This window comes from Carassius auratus, chromosome 8 (assembly GCF_003368295.1).
Source record: "Carassius auratus strain Wakin chromosome 8, ASM336829v1, whole genome shotgun sequence".
NCBI lineage: Eukaryota > Metazoa > Chordata > Actinopteri > Cypriniformes > Cyprinidae > Carassius > Carassius auratus.
Genome location: NC_039250.1, coordinates 389,635 through 409,521, shown reverse-complemented (window position 1 = coordinate 409,521; position 19,887 = coordinate 389,635). Strand labels below are relative to the sequence as shown.

At 35.6% G+C, this 19,887-nt stretch overlaps 1 protein-coding gene across 1 annotated transcript in view; it reads right to left on the bottom strand.

Moving 5' to 3' along the window:
* Window positions 1-19,887, bottom strand: part of loxhd1b (lipoxygenase homology PLAT domains 1b) — a 36,639-nt gene that overhangs the window by 14,686 nt on the left and 2,066 nt on the right. Inside the window, exons 3-26 of the mRNA XM_026268896.1 lie at window positions 19,831-19,842; window positions 19,030-19,110; window positions 18,266-18,450; window positions 17,421-17,519; window positions 16,599-16,747; window positions 14,089-14,212; window positions 13,697-13,947; window positions 12,233-12,368; window positions 11,997-12,157; window positions 11,059-11,145; window positions 10,846-10,981; window positions 10,608-10,762; window positions 8,862-9,022; window positions 6,747-6,823; window positions 5,801-5,997; window positions 5,519-5,711; window positions 4,685-4,845; window positions 4,288-4,612; window positions 3,509-3,660; window positions 3,119-3,249; window positions 2,623-2,768; window positions 2,312-2,416; window positions 2,055-2,195; window positions 347-511 (exon numbers count right to left, since the gene is read on the bottom strand). Of these exons, the coding sequence (XP_026124681.1) occupies window positions 347-511; window positions 2,055-2,195; window positions 2,312-2,416; window positions 2,623-2,768; window positions 3,119-3,249; window positions 3,509-3,660; window positions 4,288-4,612; window positions 4,685-4,845; window positions 5,519-5,711; window positions 5,801-5,997; window positions 6,747-6,823; window positions 8,862-9,022; window positions 10,608-10,762; window positions 10,846-10,981; window positions 11,059-11,145; window positions 11,997-12,157; window positions 12,233-12,368; window positions 13,697-13,947; window positions 14,089-14,212; window positions 16,599-16,747; window positions 17,421-17,519; window positions 18,266-18,450; window positions 19,030-19,110; window positions 19,831-19,842 (3,530 nt within the window). The remainder of the gene's footprint in view (window positions 1-346; window positions 512-2,054; window positions 2,196-2,311; window positions 2,417-2,622; window positions 2,769-3,118; window positions 3,250-3,508; window positions 3,661-4,287; window positions 4,613-4,684; window positions 4,846-5,518; window positions 5,712-5,800; window positions 5,998-6,746; window positions 6,824-8,861; window positions 9,023-10,607; window positions 10,763-10,845; window positions 10,982-11,058; window positions 11,146-11,996; window positions 12,158-12,232; window positions 12,369-13,696; window positions 13,948-14,088; window positions 14,213-16,598; window positions 16,748-17,420; window positions 17,520-18,265; window positions 18,451-19,029; window positions 19,111-19,830; window positions 19,843-19,887) is intronic.

Sequence of the window (19,887 nt, the reverse complement as noted above, 5' to 3'; positions counted from 1 at the left end):
ATTAAGTTTATTTCTCTGAACTTTTCTTATACTTTTAAGCATACTTTTTATTTTTTTCCTTTAATATCTTGAAACATTTTATTTCTTCATTTAATATAGTTGCATATTTTAAGTCATTATGTTACTGAAGTAAATGCATCTTGATATCTTTAGGAATGTTTAGATATTTGTACAAGACGAGACAAAACAATTAACGAATAAGAAAATCATCTTTGACATTTTTGGGATATAATCTACAACCTTTTTTGTTTTTTGATGTTCAGTGGAAGCAAACAATGATAAAATAATCTCTATTTAATTCACTGCATGTGCTTTGGCTGTACACAAGCGGTTCACGGTCTCTTACACGGCGTGTAAAGTTCGGTCTGTAGCTCCGCTGGATACAGATCTCTGACAACAGCTCCATCGTCTTCTCCTGTGTCCAGCCAGCGGCCACATGGGAAACGAAGCCTCTGTCCTTGAGAAGGAGCGTCGATCTCCACCCAGTCCAGGAACCATCCAGCCGACCCTCCTGCAAAACACAGACCCAATCATCTCCATCAATGCTCCTGCTGATAGTGCAGCTAGAGAGGAAACTATCCAAGATGTCTATTTATTGCTCAGACGTTGCTTTTTTATAGCTTAAGTTCTCTGGAATGAAGTTGAAGAATTAAAAGATGAGCTTTACAGATGTTCCTCTTAAAATTCCTTATAAAACAAACCCAAACGAGCCAATAGCTGTGATGTTGTAAGAATATAAAGCGTTAACATTAAGAGGAGAGCAGCTCAGATCATTTGATGAGAAACACTCCAGATATACACTATATTGCTAAAAGAATTGGGACACCTCCTTCTCATGAAGAGGTTTGACCGCTTTATTAATTTCAATGAGTACAAATCTTATTGTAAAAGCATATTTTAGGGAATTGTAGCAACAGTTTGGACAGGACCCTTTTCTATTCTAACATGACAATGCCTCTGTGTATAAGGCAAGGTTCAAAAGAAATGATTGATTCAGTCAGTGTGGAAGAACTTTATTGGTCTACTGTAACTTTAAATACAGACCTTGGGCTAAAAAATCATCAAACACCAATGATTTTTACATATGCATACAGTCATTTAAGACACTTCCAACAGAGATTAAAATAAATTTTTTAAACACATTCATTTATCTTTGTTACCACAATTTTGGAAATGTCTTTTTTTGTTCTAAAGAAGGGGTGTCAATACTTTTGTCCATATACCATATGTACAAGTCATTGGTGTTTTTTTTTACATATTATCTTATTTATGACCATCCTAGCTTGTAGTGCACACAGTTTTACCGTTTACTGCACTTTGTTATTCTTCTCGTTATTTCCCTACAGCAGCTAATGAACCGAAATTCACAGAAACGGCTTACTTCTGTGTTAAAGAATAAAGTGGATCAAATTAGAAGCACACAATTCCCTAGGGCGTTATTAAATGCTTTAACATTAAGATTTGTACTCATGGAAAATACTGAAGTAGTCTAACCTATTCATTAGAAAAAGGTGGTCCAATACTTTTGGCAATAAAGTGTATTTGAGCACAATTTCTGATGATAATGAGATTTTTTTTTAAACTCCAGATTGAGATCTGGGAGAAACATAAGCAAAAAGATTTATACTCATGGAAAATACTAAAATAGTCAAACCTGGTCGTTAAAAACAGGGGGTCCAATACTTTTGGCTATTAAGTGTATTTGAGCAGAGTTTCAGATAATACCGAGATATTTTTTGAAACTCCGTATTGAGATCCGGGAGAAACATAAGCAAAGTTTGATCTCCATTCAATAACTGCTGTCCAGGAATGTAAGAGGTTTATTTGTGATTTATTCCCAGTGACTCGGGAACAACAGCTGCCATTAAGAGCGATGTGATTGGAGCGTTTCTGTAATGTTGCCAAGCAACTTAATACCAGACAGGTTGCTAACTGTTTGCAAGAAGCTTTTAGAGGCAGTCGAGCGAATCCTGTCCAAACAAAGCCTGATTCAAACCCGGCTGTCACTCAGCATGTGATCACATTCAGACGTGCTTTCAGTCACATTTAATGACCGTCAGTCTCACCTGAGTTGTCATGGCCAATTCTCAGTTTCTGGAGTTCTCCGAGATCCACGGCTTCCACGATAAATTCATCGATCATTCCTTTCTCGAACTTGTTTTTGTGCGATTTAGAGGCTTTCAGGTTAATGAGTCCTGTTCGGTTCATGAGGATAGAGAAAAAGAAACCAAAAAAAGCCATTTGAATAGTTAGCGAATAGTGTAAAGAACGCACTATATTTATTCAAATTGGTGATTGCGTGTTTTTTGACCTGTGTCATCATTCTCTCCATACAGAATCGCAAAGATATTGGCGTCTGTTCCAGCATGTTTCTTTTCTCCAGTCTTGATCCTCAATGTGTATGTTGTCGACATTGCTACAAACAGAATACGAAGAAAATAAATGGACTGACAGACAAAACTGACCACAAACTTGCAATCGTTTGCTTTAGACTGAAATTAAAAGTAGGTATGGTTTCAATATAATTTCAGCAATTTTTTTCCAGTTACAATTTGAATCGCTAGGGAATATATTTTTAGATCTGCTTTGACGTAAAACTAAATTTATTCGTGTTTTGTTCACCTTTCTGCTCCAAACCCAGTGTGGCCCCAGAATCCTCCTCATCCTCGTCCTTCCTCATGAAGGCCTCATCCACAGGAACGAGCTCTCGCGCAATCTGACCGTCATCTTCATCAACCGCCAGCCAGCGGTTACAGGGGAAGTAATACCTGAGCGTAAGCCGATATGCAGAGTAATACGTGAGACGCGTTCATTAAGTTTCTGCATTATGTGACTGTGTTTAAGCGCTTCAACACAATAGGCTCATTAATAAATCGACACATCCAAATCTCCATGGGATCTGTTTTCCTGTCTTTTAATGTAGCTTCTGGGTAATTCTAAGCATTTTAGAGTTGATATGTGGTTACTGGGTAATTCTGAGAGTATTAGAGTGTTACTATGCGGTTGTTGGGTTGTCTTGAGTGTTTTGAAGGGTTGTATGGAGTTACTATTTGGTTTCTAGATTGCTCTGATATCTGTGTCAGGCCAGAGCTTAAGGAATCAGTCTGAGTGAACTCACGTGGTGTCATCTTTAGTGTCTACGATCTCTACCCTGTCTAGGTACCAAGCTGACTGGTTGCTGTTATCGTGACGGATCCTTAGCTTCTTCAAAATCCCCAGTTCCACGGCCGTGATGGAGAACGTGTCCTCCTGTAAGTTGAAGCAGCACATAACGATGAATCTACTTCCACAAACATGAAGAAAACAATGAGACGCAGGATGTCAGCTTGGGTCTGTTAAGGTGGCCTCGATTCAGAGGAGAATATTCGATGTGTGTGGTAAATAATTAATCGGCTCACATTAACAGATGAGTAAGACTATACCACTACATCTACTGTGAATAACATGAGGGATCGTGTCAGATTGCCTGCCTTCCACGACTGGACGTTCATTCGGTCATTCATCTTACCTGTCCGCGTTCAAATTTGTTGAGATGACTGGACTTTCTCAAGGGTCGTTCTCCAGTGTCTCCGTTCTCTCCGTAGATGTTGATGAACACGTTGGCATCACTTCCGGCCCCCATCATGTTCCCCGTGAAGATGTGGACCTCATATGTGTTTTCTGAGGTGGAACAGATTATGAATTATTAAAACAAGAAAGTATTTACCATGATTTGATCAATGGTACTGCAGCGGTAATCTGTGATTTGTCCATTATCATACACCAGTATTAAATGTCACACTGGATTCTTACTGTAAATCTGAAAGAAATACTGTATAAGTGGTGTTTTCCCATGTAAAAATCATTGCCTTAATTCTAGAGTGTTTGAAATTGTTTGTTTGTGGTTGTTAAGGTATTCTCTGCGGTTATAAAGTGTGCCTATTTGGTTGCAAGGTTCTTCTGATTGGTTTAAGTATAGCTCTGCAATTGAGAGGTTATTCTAAAGGGGCTTTAGATTGTTGCTATATGGTTGCTGAGTGTAGAGTTTAGAGAATTTAGAGTGATTTAGAGAATTGGTCAACCGATATATGCAAGACAAGACCGATATATCGGCCGATATTTGGCATTTTTCAAATATTGGCATCAGCCTATACATTTTTCTGTTTGGCTGTCTGGCCGACCACTAATTTAGAGTGTTGCTATGTGGTTGATTCATTATTTTGAGTCGGTTTTAGAGTCTAAAGGTGACTGACATAGTCGAACGTATTTAACAGAGCCGCATGATCAAACATTGGCCGGTTTCTGTACCCTCCAGCTCCTCATTGTCCTCTGGAAGAAGTTCCACCACCATCTCTCCATCCTCCTCATCAGAAGCCAGCCAGCGATCGCAGGGGAATAAGTAGGTCAAGACCACCTCACGCATCTCCTCTCCACCGCCTTCCTCGTCCTCATCCTCCTCGCTCTTCTTTTTTTTATTCTTCTTCTTCTTTTTATCTTCTTTCTTCTCTTTGGGGACCATGGCCATTATCAGACGCTTGATCTCCACCCGGTCCAGGTACCATCCGGCTCCTACGCCCGAGTCATCATTGCTAACACGGATCTTGAAGATCTTCCCCACATCCTTAGCCTCAATCTGTCGCACAGACGTCACAGATCAGTATGACGCTGAGTGAGTGTGATGATGATGGCTAGACATTGACAGTACCTTGTATATGTCTGTTGCTCCTCTCTCGTAGTTGTTTGACCTGCTGCCGATTTGGAGCACCTCCGTCTTTCCTTGATCTCCGTAAATTTGGATAAAAACATTGGCATTTGTGCCACCAGCAAAAACATCCCCCGTCACAACCGTGATCTCATAGTTTATCACTACAGGACAATTACAAAAGAAAGCAATAATACTTCATGCTTCTAAAAACAAGAACATGCAAAAATTATTCCATTGATTTAAGACACACAAAAGCATATTAAGGGCCAGATTTACTAAATACAATTCCAAAACAGCGTCGACGGAAGGGGAAAATTATGCGTGTGATTTACTAACACAGATGCAGCAAATCATCTCCATAATGACCAGTGCAATCTACCAAGAGCAATGCAAATTACCACATGCATTTTGGGCGTTAAATATTGGTGCAAAAAACAGTAGTTTGATGAGCGTAAACGTTTGTAAATCGCGTTTCGTGAATCATTTTAAAGCTCATAAATTTTGCGTCTTCTACAAATGCATATTGAATAAGGTCAGATGCAAAAATAACTGTGTGCATGGCATTTTAGTGCTAATTCTTCTCTGTGCGTCTTAGTAAATCGTTACATTCTAACGCCAAAAGATGGTTTGCATTGTTAATAAATCTGGCCTTAAGTCTCGTTTTCTGAAAAATTACAAAAAGAGAAATATCTGCTATTGGGATCAGAACAATAAATGTAATTTGTTTTGAGAGGTTTAGAATGTTGCTAAGCTACTTCTACTAAGTAAGAAGTAGATTGTTTGCAGTGTGTTTTCAGCAGGGATCTGCTATATAATAACAGCATGAACGTTTACATTGTTCAACATCCAGTATTTCACTGGGGTAAATCTCCACCTCCGTCTTCCCATCAGCCTCGTCTCTACACAGCCAGCGGTGACTTGGGAACATGTAGTGTTTGCCATGATTTGGCACCATGATCTGAACGCTGTCCAGAAACCAGCCAGCGCGCATGCCTTCATTAGTGTGACCTATCAGGAGCCGGTTGATCTAGATTTGAGAAAAACATCTTCATGAGTTTATGAGGATGTGTCTGCTAAATGTAATGCAGTACTCTTAGGAAAGCGCAAATTTGTGACCTGCCCGATGTCAGCGGTGTCGACGGTGAAAACATCCACCCGACCCGCCTCGAAGTAATTGCGCAGGTTGTTGTCTGAGACCACGAGCATCATTCTGCTGGTGTCTCCCTTCTCACCGTAGAACTTCACAAACACTTTAGAGTCTGAACTTCCTCCACTGACGTTACCCGTCTTCACTGCGATGTGATAGCTGACATCTGAAACAAGACATTTCCAATATTCAGCATCATGTGTTGTGAGAACTGAAAAGGCTTCTGTAATTTGACCTTTGTGCTGAATTCTGGTTTTCGGTGAAACTGATGTTCCCCTGAACAGTTATGAGAAAAGCTAACAATTAACAAAAATGTCAATTGAAATTAAATAAATAATAATAAAACACTTACAAAATATTCAAAAGACAATTTTAATAAAAACAAAAATAAAATCATAAAAAGAAGAATTCATCAAGATAATTTAAATGTAAATAAAACACTTAGTAAAAATGTATAACGTCCTAAAAATATAAAATAAAAATAAATGCGTAAAAAAAACTATCAAAATAAAACGCTTACTAAAAATTTCATTACATTTTAAAATGTAAAAAAAATACATTTAACAAAAAACTAATAAAATACTAAAGAAATAAAAAAAATTAAATCATAAAAATATTGAGTTCATAACAGAACTTAAAAAAAGTTTTATATAAAAAAATTATAAAAAGTAGAACTGAAATAATTTCACAAGTAAAACTATAAAAATAAAACAATATAATTAAATAAATAAGTAAAATAAAATAAACTTCTAAAAAACTTTAAAAATATAAAATTGGAAAATCATAAAAATCTAAAAATAAGTAATTCTAAAATTAAAGAATCTACTGAGTACTGAGAATGCCCCTGAACTTCGACACAACATTGAAGTGAACGACAGAAAGGGAAACCAAGATATGAAACAGGAGAAAACTTACTGTAAAGTCTCTGTCCGTCTGCTAATGGCACCAACTCACGAACAATCTGCCCGTCGTCTTCGTTGTGGTCGAACCATCTGAACCGATGAATGAAGAAGAAAAAAAGACAAATGTCACTCAGGAACGACCTATTCAGCACATTAAAGGGTTAATTCTCCCTAAAATGTAAATTATGTCATTAATTATTCACCCTCATGTCGCTTCAAACCCTTAAGACCTTTGTTCGTCTTCGGAACACAAATTAAAGGGGGGGTGAAATGCTATTTCATGCATACTGAGTTTTTTACACTGTTAAAGAGTTGGATTCCCATGCTAAACATGGACAAAGTTTCAAAAATTAAGTTGTACGTTTGAAGGAGTATTTTTGTTCCCAACGTGAACAAAAATACGTCTAACGTGTGACGTTAGATGGAGCTGAATTTCCTTATATGTGTCCTGACGCACTTCTGCCGGAAGAGCGCGCTCCCGTATAGCAGAGCACTGAGAGCACAACAGACTTCACTGATCAGAGCGAGAGCGTCGACAAATGTCACAAAAGAAGTGTGTTTTTGGTTGCCAGGGCAAGACAACCCTGCACAGATTACCAAAAGAGAAACAGCATTAAGGGACCAGTGGATGGAGTTTATTTTTACAGAGCATCAACGGAGTTGTGCAAGTGTTTGTGTTTGTTCCCTGCATTTCGAAGATGCTTGTTTTACAAACAAGGCCCAGTTTGATGTCGGATTTGCGTATCGTTTATTTCTGAAGGATGATGCAATCCCAAGGAAAAAGGGTCACGATAGTGCATTGGAACCGCATGCGGTGAGTAAAACTGCTTCAAATATCTCTGCCTCCTTGTTAGTGCGTCCCCTCCCATCGGAGACCCGGATTCGAGCCCCGCTCGGAGCGAGTCGTTGCTGCTGCTGCTCTCCTTCAGTTTCAGCCTCTGGATCTGATTCTGGATCATAAATATACGCTGAATCTGACTGTAAGCCATGGTTTGTTTTGGATGTTTTTTCCCTCACAGTAATGTCACAGCTTCCACATGCTCTCAACGCAAAAGCCTACTGGCGCTCGTGATTCTTTAGCTCCGCCCACATGTCACGCCTCCAGTCGGTCGTGTTTTTCCGGGAAAAATCGGTACAGACTATCTTTCTCTTATGAATATAATAAAACTAAAGACTTTTTGGAGTTATGAAGGATGCAGTACTACTCTATAGGTACTCAAGATTAACAGCATATTGAGTGAAAACAAGCATTTCACCCCCCCTTTAAGAATAAATTTAAATTTATGCATTTAACAGACACTTTTATCCAAAGCGACTTACAGTGCATTCAGGCTATCAATTTTTACCTATAATGTGTTCCCGGGGGAATCGAACGCCCAACCTTGGGCTTGATAAGACAAAGCTCTACCAATTGAGCTACAGGATATTTTTCGATGGAATCTCACCCTTCGTAGACAGCAACACAACTGCAATCTTCCCAATCCAAGAAAGGTAGCAAGGACAGTAAATCAGCAAAACAGTTCATGTGACATCAGTGGCTCAACTTCAATTTTGCAAAGCTATAAGAATACTTTTTGAGCGCAGAGAAAATCAAAATAATTTATTCAACTATTCTTCTCCCAGAGTTTCCGTCTTCCGGCATTTTTGAGAGTTCCATGACGTACGTCTGCGCTTTCCCCAGAACATAATCAGTATTGTTTTTATTCAGCATGCACGCATTTTCTCCAGAACGTAAACAATGCTGATTATATTTTGGGGAAATCATGATCATATGTCGTGGTACTCTCCAAATACCGGAAGACGGTAACTCTGGGAGAATAATTTTTGAATAAATTATTTTTGTTTTCTTTGCGCACAAAAATTATTCTCGTAGCTTAAGTAAATAGAAGTTGTGCCACTGATGTCGCGTAGTCTGTTTTACTGATGTACGTTTCTAAGAATAGAAACACTGCAGTTGCTGTTCATGGAGAGTCTTAAAAATATCTCAACTTGTGTTCCGAAGATGAACGAAGGTCTCACAAGTTTGGGATGACATGATGGTGAGTTATTAATGAAAGAATTAAAATTTTGAGGTGAACTAACACATTAAACCAATGCTTTGGGTTCCAGTTAATGGATTGACGGTCACCTGTTGCATGGGAACTCGACGGCCTGTGATTCGGCCTGGCCTTCTTCTCTTATGATCACTTTATCCAGGAACCATCCGCAGCCTCCGCCGTGGCCGTCGTGACCAATTCTTACCCTGCGCACCTGCCCGATGGACACAGCCTCAATGATGAACTCATCCGCCTGTGACAAACACACAGAAAGTTTGGTTAGACAGGAATAGGGTTGAGTATCGTTTGAATTGTATCGATTCCCACAGTAGTTTCAATTCAAATAAGAAAAAAAATCCCCCAAAAATTAGGTCAAACATTTATTCTGTCTTTTTACAAAGCATTCTGTTGCAGCTGAATAACACGAGCAAAAATCAGCAGCCTACAGAACACTGATATACTGATTTAGTTTTCTGCATACTGGTTGACAGATAAGAAAGAAGTCAGTGTCTTCTCTTCGTGTGTGCTGCACACAAGCAGGGCACAAATCTCAGTTTCTGTTTTTTGGAAATTTGGAACTGGTTCTAAAATGGAACCGGTTTTTAATGCCCAACCCTACACAGGAAGGTTTTCTCAACGGACAAAGAATATTAGTTTTTGGTTTCTAGAATGTTTCTCTAACGTTACTTTAACGTTTATGCCCAATATAAACCTGCATCCTGTACGTTTGCCTCTGTGTCGCCATCTCTGTTTGAAACCTGCAATTGCAGTTATTTCCAGAATTATCTTCTTTAAGTGGGTTGTGCATCGGCTCAGATCCAGCGCGGATGAATCTAATGTTTTGAGTGAATGTGTGGATACTGTAATTAGGAATCATAGATTCTAGTCTACGTCTTGGAATATATGACCCAAATAAGAGTTTTCACTGGATATTGACATATGAACAAGTAAGTTGGCCACTTTTGTTCTGAGCAACTGAGGAAAAAAGCATGATCATAAATCGTGCTACCACCGGTAATTAAATCTAACGATTGGTTAGCTCATATCACATCAAACCATGACAATTATTATAACAATGTCTTAAACACAGTATATGGTTTTTAAACTTTAAATTATGATTTTTTTTTCACATGCACCAAAAAAAAAAAAAAACAAACAAAAAAAAACATATTTTATATCTGAATTGTAGGCCTAAGTTAGTTTATTTTCTCTTCAGTTAGGGTTTATGAAATCATATTTACTCTCATATCTATAGTAATTATAAGAAATTCCTCGAGATCGATAAACAAATGTTAGTCAGTCCACCAGTAAAACGAAACAACACTTAATTTTTTAATTACGCGAGTGTGCAGCTTTCCGTAAAAATAGGAGAAAGTGTGCACAGATCAGAGACGATCAGTTCTTTGAATTCTGTGCTTTTCCCATTCTGCCGTAATATTTTAACCATACAGTTGGAATTATAATTTTAATAATTGCTGTATTTAACTTCGGTCGTGACACAAAACAGCCAAGTTTGCTATTGTATGTTTAGTTTACAAGGTTGTAAAAATAGTAATTAGTGAACATTCTGTATACGTTATTTTTAAAAATAACTTTTCTCGCAACGTATTGGGAACGTTATTTTACTGTTACAAAATAATAACCCCAAAATTACCATTAGGGAACTGTCCAAGTTATTTTTAGTTTATTTAAAAATTATCTCCCTGCAACATTATGTGAACGTTATTATTTGGTTCACAAAAAAAAAGGGAACGTTCTGTGTTTGCACGGCAGAGTGTCAGAGAGACAAATGGACGAACACAAGCACATCAGAGATGCTCCACAGAACCGTCACTAACGTTTCCTTTCTCGAACTTGTTGACATTGTTTTTGCAGTTGATCAAAGCGCGGTCGCCGGTGTCTCCCTGATCCCCGATCAGACACAGAAACACATGTGCATCTGTTCCTCCGCCGCTCACGCTCCCTGTGTACACTGTGATGCGATACTTGACCACTGGAGGAACAGAAATATCCATTAGAGAGCGAAATGAACTAGTAGACCGATGTTAACGATAATAGCAATGCATAAAAATGTACGTGTCAGAGGTTCTGGGATGAGATCTCCGGTGGCTGGAAGCTCTCGCACCACCTCGTTATCGTCCTCGTTAGAGTCCAGCCAGCGCTCACATGGGAATTTATATGTTTCCTTTGTTAACGTTTTCATTATGGAAATCTTAGGAGACATAAAGAAGACTGTTATTCAGATTCAAAGTGTGAAGCATTAAATGCAGCAGCATCTCATGCTCTTACTCGACTTAAATGCCAGCCGGCGAAAGGGTTTCTCTTCTCATGCCAGATTCTCAGTTTAATCAGCTTCCCAAGATCCGGTAGTTCAATCTGAAGAAACAGATTCAGTATACAGAATAGGTTCAGTAATTAGATTTATAAGAGTTATCAGATTACACAGATAGCTTTAACAGCTGAAATGCAAAAACAGCAACAAATCCTATACATTTGAAATTTGTGTTCAAATTGATTGTTTACACAAATTTAAGTTCATTAATTAATTAAAATGAATACATAAATTAATTAAATTATAATATGTAGAATAAAAATAAATTTAAAATATATAAATCTAAATAAAACACGCATTAAAATTAAATAATACAAATATATGAAAAAAATAATTTTAAATGTAAAACCATTAAGATAATACACATACTAAAATTCATGAAATTAAAAAAAATTAAAATACAAAAAGTAATTAAAAAAATAACAAATTCAAATAAAACATTTAACAAGATTAATTACATCATAAAAATGTAAAATAAAAAATATAATTTTTTAAAATTAAAAAATCTAAATAAAACGCCAACAAAAAATTGATTAAATCATAAAAACGTAGAATTTAAATAAATAATATAACACTTAATTTTATATATATGTGAAATATTAAAACATTTTTATATTAAAATGTGAATATTAAAAAATAAAAATAAAAAGTTTTATAAACTATAATATTATCTTAAACCAAAAACTAACTCAATTTACCAATCCTTAAATGTAATGTATACACTCCTAATATTGCAAATTGGCTATTTAGAACGTCATATGATATGTTAAAATGTTTCAATTAATAATTAAAAATGTTATATAGCCATGCTTATGTATTTTAAAAAACATATTACCATTTAATAATTTCTCTCCAAATCACCTATTATTTTTTCTCCTTAAAGCGGCAGATTTACCATGAACTTGTCCAGCTGGCCCTGCTCAAAGTTATCAGTTTTGTTGTCGAGTCTCATCTCATCCGACTTGCCCTTCTCTCCATATATCTGGAGTAAGACAGATGCGTCTGTTCCCGCTCCTGGAAGATCTGACGTCAAGATCCAGAGAGACCAGGGATGCTCTGAGGAACAGCAGATCTGTTTAACCTCACAAAACCTACAACATGTTTCTCTCTCACATTATGAGCCATACTCACTTTTCTGCCTCTTCTGCCTGAGCGAAACCATTTCATACAGTTCCCTCTCGATGAGCCCGTCAGCCTCGTCCTCATCCAGCCATTTAGAGCAGGGGAACGTCTGCTCGATGCCAGTGAACGGACAGAAGATGACCACCTACCACACACACACACACACACAAAAACACAAATTAAGCATTTAAAGATGCAGAATTTTGAGTTTAGGACATCACAGGTGAATAAGGGAACTAATATATGACCATAGTTTCCCAGTTGATTAATCACAGTACATTAAGACAACTGATTTGTATTACACGTTTTCTGAAATGTAATGTCGAAATATGCAAATGAGACATTTTCTAATTAAATATGCACTAATTTGCATACATTTCTAGCAAGCAATTTCGGCCCAGATCCGGCCCACATCTGGCCAGCATGGATTTCACTCGGACCAGATGTGGGCCGGATCTGAGCCGAAACTGCTTGCTGTCTGGGCCAGAGCATAAAAGATTTTGAGACAGTTAAAATACTTTCTAGAAGATTTGGGATTTCTCTTTTTATCGCTCCATAAATCAGAAAATCATTGAAGATAAAAAATATAATTGCAACTTTTTAACTCACAATTGTAGTTGTTTATGTTTGCAAGTCAGAATAGCGAGATATTCACTCGGAATTACGAGAAAACTCTCAAATGCGAGATATAAACTTGCAGTTCTGGCTTTTTATTTTTATTTTTTATAATTGTAATACATTTTGTAACTCTGCATTTATATCTAACAATTATTTTTCCCCTAAGAATTGCAAGTAAAAAAGACAAAATTGTGAGAATTAAAAATTTTAATTGAATTGAAATAAAAAAAAAAAATTGGAATTATGAGGTGAAATAATTTTGATGAAATAAATGAGATGAAATAATTTTGTATTTTTGAATCCTGTGGGGGAACAAGCTTCCAGACAAAAAAACAAATACATTTTCACTATGTTCTAGGAAATAAATGTTGTATAAATCAGTATGAATGAAATATAATAGTATATAGGTTATATAAACAAACCAGAATATAGAGAAGAAATGAAACTGTATGGTGTTTGTAAGAGAAAAAACTCTTTAATGATATGGATTGGCATTGACATTTACAGAAAACTACTGAAAACTATTTTTGATGATAATCAATGGAAAAAAGAGGTTTAAAATTGTAACTTTGGGGTATAACAGCTTGTCCCTGGGGCAGTACCCTGTAGTAAGACATATTTTATCTTTTTTTTTTTTTACATTTTATTAACTAACATATTAATACCTCAGAGTACTAATACACACCCTTGAGGTACTAATACGTCCCTATTAGGGGTAAAAAAGATACAATATGTCCTTTTAAGGGTACTGCTCCAGGGACAATAACCCAAAAACCCAAAAAGGAACAATTCTAGCATCATTTTACAGTGTACAAGGTGACATGAAATGAACTGAATGGTTGACAGATGCTTGACCTTGTCGCAGTACCAGCCGGCGCTGACGCCTCCGTTATCATGACCGATCGTGACTCGGCTGAGCGGACTGAGCAGCGCCGCGATCTCCACGTTAAAGATGTCGGTCAGACCGCGCTCGAACTTCCCTCCTTCCAGGAAGATCTTACCGCTGTTCTTCAGGCCTTTGGAGCCGTGCATGATCATGTGGATTTTGGAGTTGGTTCCTGCACCTCTGATCTTCCCCGTCACCACCTGAACGTTGTACACGATGCCTGCAAAGATATACATGTACATAGAGCAGAAGGGATGAAGTGAACAACATTACTTTGTGATGATGCTTATTTTTCTAAACCAATGCTTTAGTTTGGAGGTTGCACGAGGAGATTTTGTCTGTATGTTCCTTTAATTTTTACCGGTGGGTTGACTGCCTCCAACCAGAATATCTCTCTGTATCTTCCCATCATCCTCGTCGATGGCAAACCAGCGGCTGATTGGAAACTCGTACACGGCCTTGTTTCCCAAATCATCCACTATGACCTGAAATAAAAGCAGACAGCAGAGGTGAACTCTGGGTTTCTGTGTGAACAATCTTTGTGCATATCTATCTGAGGCGGCGTCTCTCATCCGCAGGAAAACCAATCCAGTAGAGTAGTGCGGTGTTTGCTTTCAGTGTGGATAAGGTGACGAGAATGACCTCATCCTGAGAGATGTGATGTGAGGTGCAGCTCTCCAACGAGATGAAAAACTTTGAGACAAACTTTGATGTTGGCTTGAGAAAGCCTGGCCTGAAAGCATGAAGTAGCTGCAAAAGTTTGAAACGGTTCAAAAGTTTGAACGTTCAGTATAATTCTAGCCTTTAAAACTCATCTACTGATGATCAAAATTACATATTTAAGTCATTATTTGTGAAATTAACTTGTTTTTGTCTTAAAATGGGTGAAATGCCACTTTTCAAGCTTACATTATTAAGTATTCATGGAACTATGAATATGCTAATTATTCTCCTCTTCCATTCGAACTATCTAGTTACCCCAACAATTTCACATTTATGATAGACTTTTGACTACAGTTTATGTTCTCTAAAGTCTCGATGTATAGCTATAATTCATAAAGAGAGCTTTTTATGTTAGAATAGCCAAAAATTATTCACAATCCCGCTCCGTAGTTCCGATCTAAATAACAACTCGCAAACCATCACTTCATATTCTGAACACACATGACGAATATCTAAATTCACGAAAAGACTCAAACACCAGCTCTAAAGTTCCAATATGAATCAGAAGATTTATAAACCCACTCCAATGTTCAGATATACATCAAATTATTCGCAATACTCCCTTCGAAGTCCTGTTCTGAATCAAACGATTTGCGATTTGCACTTTGAAGTCACGATCTGAATCAAATGACGTGTGATACCCGATGCGATTGGAGAGCATTGAAATAATAGCTAAATCAATTTGCAACATTTTCAGTTTGGAGTTTAGAAAAGCTCTATTTCACCCATCACTACGTGCTTTTTAAAACCATTACAAACGGTATTGAAATCCGATTTTTTTTTGTTGAAATCTGTTCCTCCGCTTTTCGCCTCTTCATTATGTTTACACAACACTGTCAGCACTAATACTGGCTCAGCTCACTAGTTTTATGACATGAAATAAAATAAGCGAACAAATTGGTTGTTTACAAATAAAATATCAATATTTCCATTCCAAAGATAACCTCCAACACAAATCTATGAGCAATATTCAGGTGAAGTGACCGGTTTACTGCTAACTAGTGAAACACTCCATTAATATGAAAGCTGCAGCTCTAAATACATGTTAGAAGGAATCATTCACTATTCTCTATAGGCCTCTTCGAAATAGTTTTTGTGCACTGCAGTTCAGTTCAGTTGAAAGCATCACCTTTATTAAAACTTTTATTAAAACTTTTATAATTGTGAGATCGGAGATTATGGGAGAAGCAGATGAACTCAAAATAGCTTGATTTTGACATTGGTGGAGACATAACAGTATTACCCCAACATTTTTGCATTTATTAATGTAAAGACATTCATAAAGACAGGCACCTCATTCTTGAATGAATCAGCTGTTTGAACGAATTGGTTGAATTAATGACTCATTTAGACAGTCAGTCACTGCCACCTTTTCTGTATCTGTTATAAAATTTCTTATTATTGTAAAGGTTTTTCTTTTTTTTTCTTCTTTTTTTTACAATAACTGTTAACTGCAACTTTGACAGCTTGATGTTGCCAGAATAGCAAAAGTACAAAAGTCTTCTTTTCCAAAAAATGTATCAAAATTAAATGAATTGTAGGATCAAAACAGATAAATAATTTAGTTTTTCTTTAATTGAGCAAATTTTGCATTTACACATATTTTTTTTATCATTTTAAGAATAAATTATCTTAATTTTAATGCATTTTTCAAGACTTAAATAAGTTCAACGCTATCTCACGACTAATTCGTACGTATTTTACGAGGTGACTTATTTGTAGACCTCACTCGTACGATTTTATACAATATTTTATATTTATTTTTAAACCCCAGTGATGGTAGGTTTAGGGCCGGGGTTAGTTTTTCGTACAAATTCTTACGAATTGTGCAACTCGTAAAATACGTACGATTTGGCAAAATTCGTATGAATTTGCACGAGTGTGGTCGTACGAATTCATACGAATAAGCCACTTCATGAAAAATGTATGAATTGCGGTGAGATCGGGTTCGTAATTTTGATTATCAAGTAAATAACTTAAGGATATTTGTACTGGAAAACAGGACAAAAATACTAAGGTAGAATTATTCTTTGCAGTGCTCAGCAAGTGTTTGTGTTAGCTGACTGCAGCAAATGCGTCTGTATTATATATTTTAAAAAAAGTCTGTGATATATGTAAATGTTTTCTGAGTTGTGAATGAGTTTGTACCTTCTCCACAAACCATCCGGCCGAGGAGCCCTTGTTGTTGTGTCCGATGGTTATTTTCCTCACTCGGCCCAGGTTCGGAGCCTCTATGGTGAACTTGTCTTCGGTTCCCCTCTCAAAGTTGTTTTTATCATTGTCTAGTCTTCTCTCTCCTTTGGGATATAAAAACAATATATATTAATGTAACTGGATATTAAATGTGATGTTTGAAACATTTAATAACATGTTATTTACAATTAAATGAAAATGTATCAAATTAATATTAATAATTTGAAATATGATTAAAGTGCTGGCAAGCATTTATGATAAACCAAAATTTACTCTGTTGACTATAGTTTGTCTTGTATTTAAATATATTAAACCTTTGTAATGTTGCAATTCTGTGCATTTAAAATATATCGTAAATGTAATTGTACAAGTACTTTGCTTTAGTGCGTTAGTCAAAAAATATCCAAAATAAGTGTACTTCTTAAAAATAATGCTTGCTTAATTTTTTTCGTACCAAATCTGAATCCTATTAATTAAGCACAGTTATTTTTATTTTTTTTACAAGGGAACACACCAGGTGGATATAGCTTAATTTACAAAATTATAAAAATTATAAAAATCTATTTATTACATTTTATTTATTTTCATTTTTATTTTACAGTATATATAAATTATACAAAGTATATATATATAAATATATAAATATATTTTATTTATTATTTTATATATATATATATATTATTATTATTATTATTATTATTATTCACCCATTGAGAATCACTTTAAAGTTCAGACTTAAACAGGCCTGTTTTATTATGTATATTACTTCTGTATTACCTGTATCACCATTTTCCCCAAAAATGTTGAGAAAGACATCAGCATCTGTCCCGCTGCCTTTCACATCAGCTGTGAACACGCTCACAACATATTTATTATCTGTAAAAAAGAAAAATAAAAAAAGAAAAGAAAAATGTGCACAATAAAGCATAAAAGAATAAATAAAAACATTTTAGGAAATAATACATTAGCAAACATTTATTCAGCTGAAAGTAGAAATTCAGGAGGCCAAACATGTTTAAACAAAAGCATGATCCAAGAAATTAGATGTTAGAGCTATTTAGCATTTGATTTTTAAATAGATTGTTAAATAGATTTCAAAATATACACAAATATATTTGCAAAAATTAATTTATGTAAATGTATAAATTTTACAATAAATAAAATCATTTTCTGAACACACACACACACACACACACATATATATATATATATATATATATATATATATATATATATATATATATATATATTTATATATATATGCTATTTTGCTATAAGAAAGTTGAAACTAAATTTATTTTCCATTTCGGAAATGTATTTCACTGAGCTTACAAAATATATTTAGCATTTATTTATAATATAAAAATAAACTTTTTGCATGTTTTAAATGAAAATGATTGGATTTAGCCATTACTTGCAGTGTTTGATCACCAGACTCATAGAGTAAAACAAACACTTCACTTACTGGATGAAATTTCTCATATTGATATGCATGCATTAAATTACCACAGACTCTTTGACCTTTACATGACTCAAGGAATCAGAGGAAAAAGGGCAGAGACAGAGACGATATCACAAGTTTTCTCCATAGTCCAGCACTCTTATAGGAGATAAAGCCTCACATTTGGGCATGTCCATGGGGTCCAGGCTGCCCAGCAGGTCTCGGACGTACAAGCTGTCCCCTTCGGTTTTGCTCAGCCAGTTGTTGCAGGCAAAGTAGAAGCGTAAATGTGGTCTGTTCATGTCGGTGACCACGACCCGGTCCAGAAACCAGCTGGCGTTCAGACCCGTGTTATCATGTTCAATCCTGACAAAAACACACCACACTACTAGTTTAAACTACTCATTCTTTAGCTGCATCATTTCAAACTATTAAACTGAATAATAATACTGTACTTGTAGTTTTGAACAGAAATTCATACAGTAGCTACAATTTATATGTATCTACTAATTTCAAGTATTTTAGCTGAGGGCTTTAAATCAAATATCATGAGAAAATAAACAAACTTTGAATCAGTAGTGTGCATTTATTTATTGATTTTAGTCATATTAATATGTTTACAGTATATTATTAAATATTGCTAGTAAATTTCACAACAAACAATTAGCAAGTAACAATTTGAATTAAACATTAAATTTTGTAGCAGAAAAACTGAAATAGTATTTTATTGTAAAATATACTCCAATAATGTGTTTTATTTACTACTTATATATATTTTTTTACATTTTAGTAAAATAATATATTTGAGTAATATTTAGTAAACTGAAATTAAATATATAAATTGTATAAATAGAGGTATATATTACAGAAATTATTAAAATATATTATTTTACTAATTTTATTTATTTTACTGACATTAAATCACAGTTAAATTGGTCAACTTACCTAATTTTTTTCAAAGGGCCAACATTGTGTGTTTTTATCCGGAAGACATCAGTTTTGTTTTTTTCAAAAGCAGTTCGATTTCTGCAATAAATATCAATGCAAATATAACTGTACTTTATTTCTGCAAACACAGATTCATCTAACCATATTCAAAAGCTAAAGACAAACTCCAACCCTCAATCCCTTTAAACAAAAATCAGTCTGTGTATTAATGTGAGGTTTGAATGCAATGCAATGGTTCAACATAATATTTTAGCACAATGGTTTAAAGTACAAACCTTGGATGATAAATGCAAGTTAAATGCACAGTGGCTGTGTATTACATCTATTTTGCTTAAATGCACTCAGTGTACAATTACAGTTATTGTGTCTTCTGAAAGAAAATGCTTCATCATACATTAAATACCCTTAGTAAACTTCAAATAGTTATCTAGCAGCCAATATATCATGCATTTGCTGACAAACACACATATTCTGTAAATGAGCTTTATGCAGATGATATAGTCTGAATGATGTGTGTCTGGAAACCGAATAGTAAAGCGCTGCAGTATTTCTCTCTACAGCACAATGCTATACATTTCCACAGGATTCACACCAGTTCATCATAGTGATGCACAGCACATGCATATTGTAGCCTTTCATTATGAAGAGCAATAAACGTCGCTGAATCAGATTTTGTCATCATGCAAATGAAATATTGCTCCTTGATGAAAGGTTCTAGAATATCATGTGCGCATATAAACGTCACAACAGCAGCGAGATCTAGATTCCCCTCGACCAGAGAGGAACAGACTCAAATACCTCTTGTCTGTGCTGTGGATTCGGGGAAAGACAGAACGATGGTGTTAAATATCATCA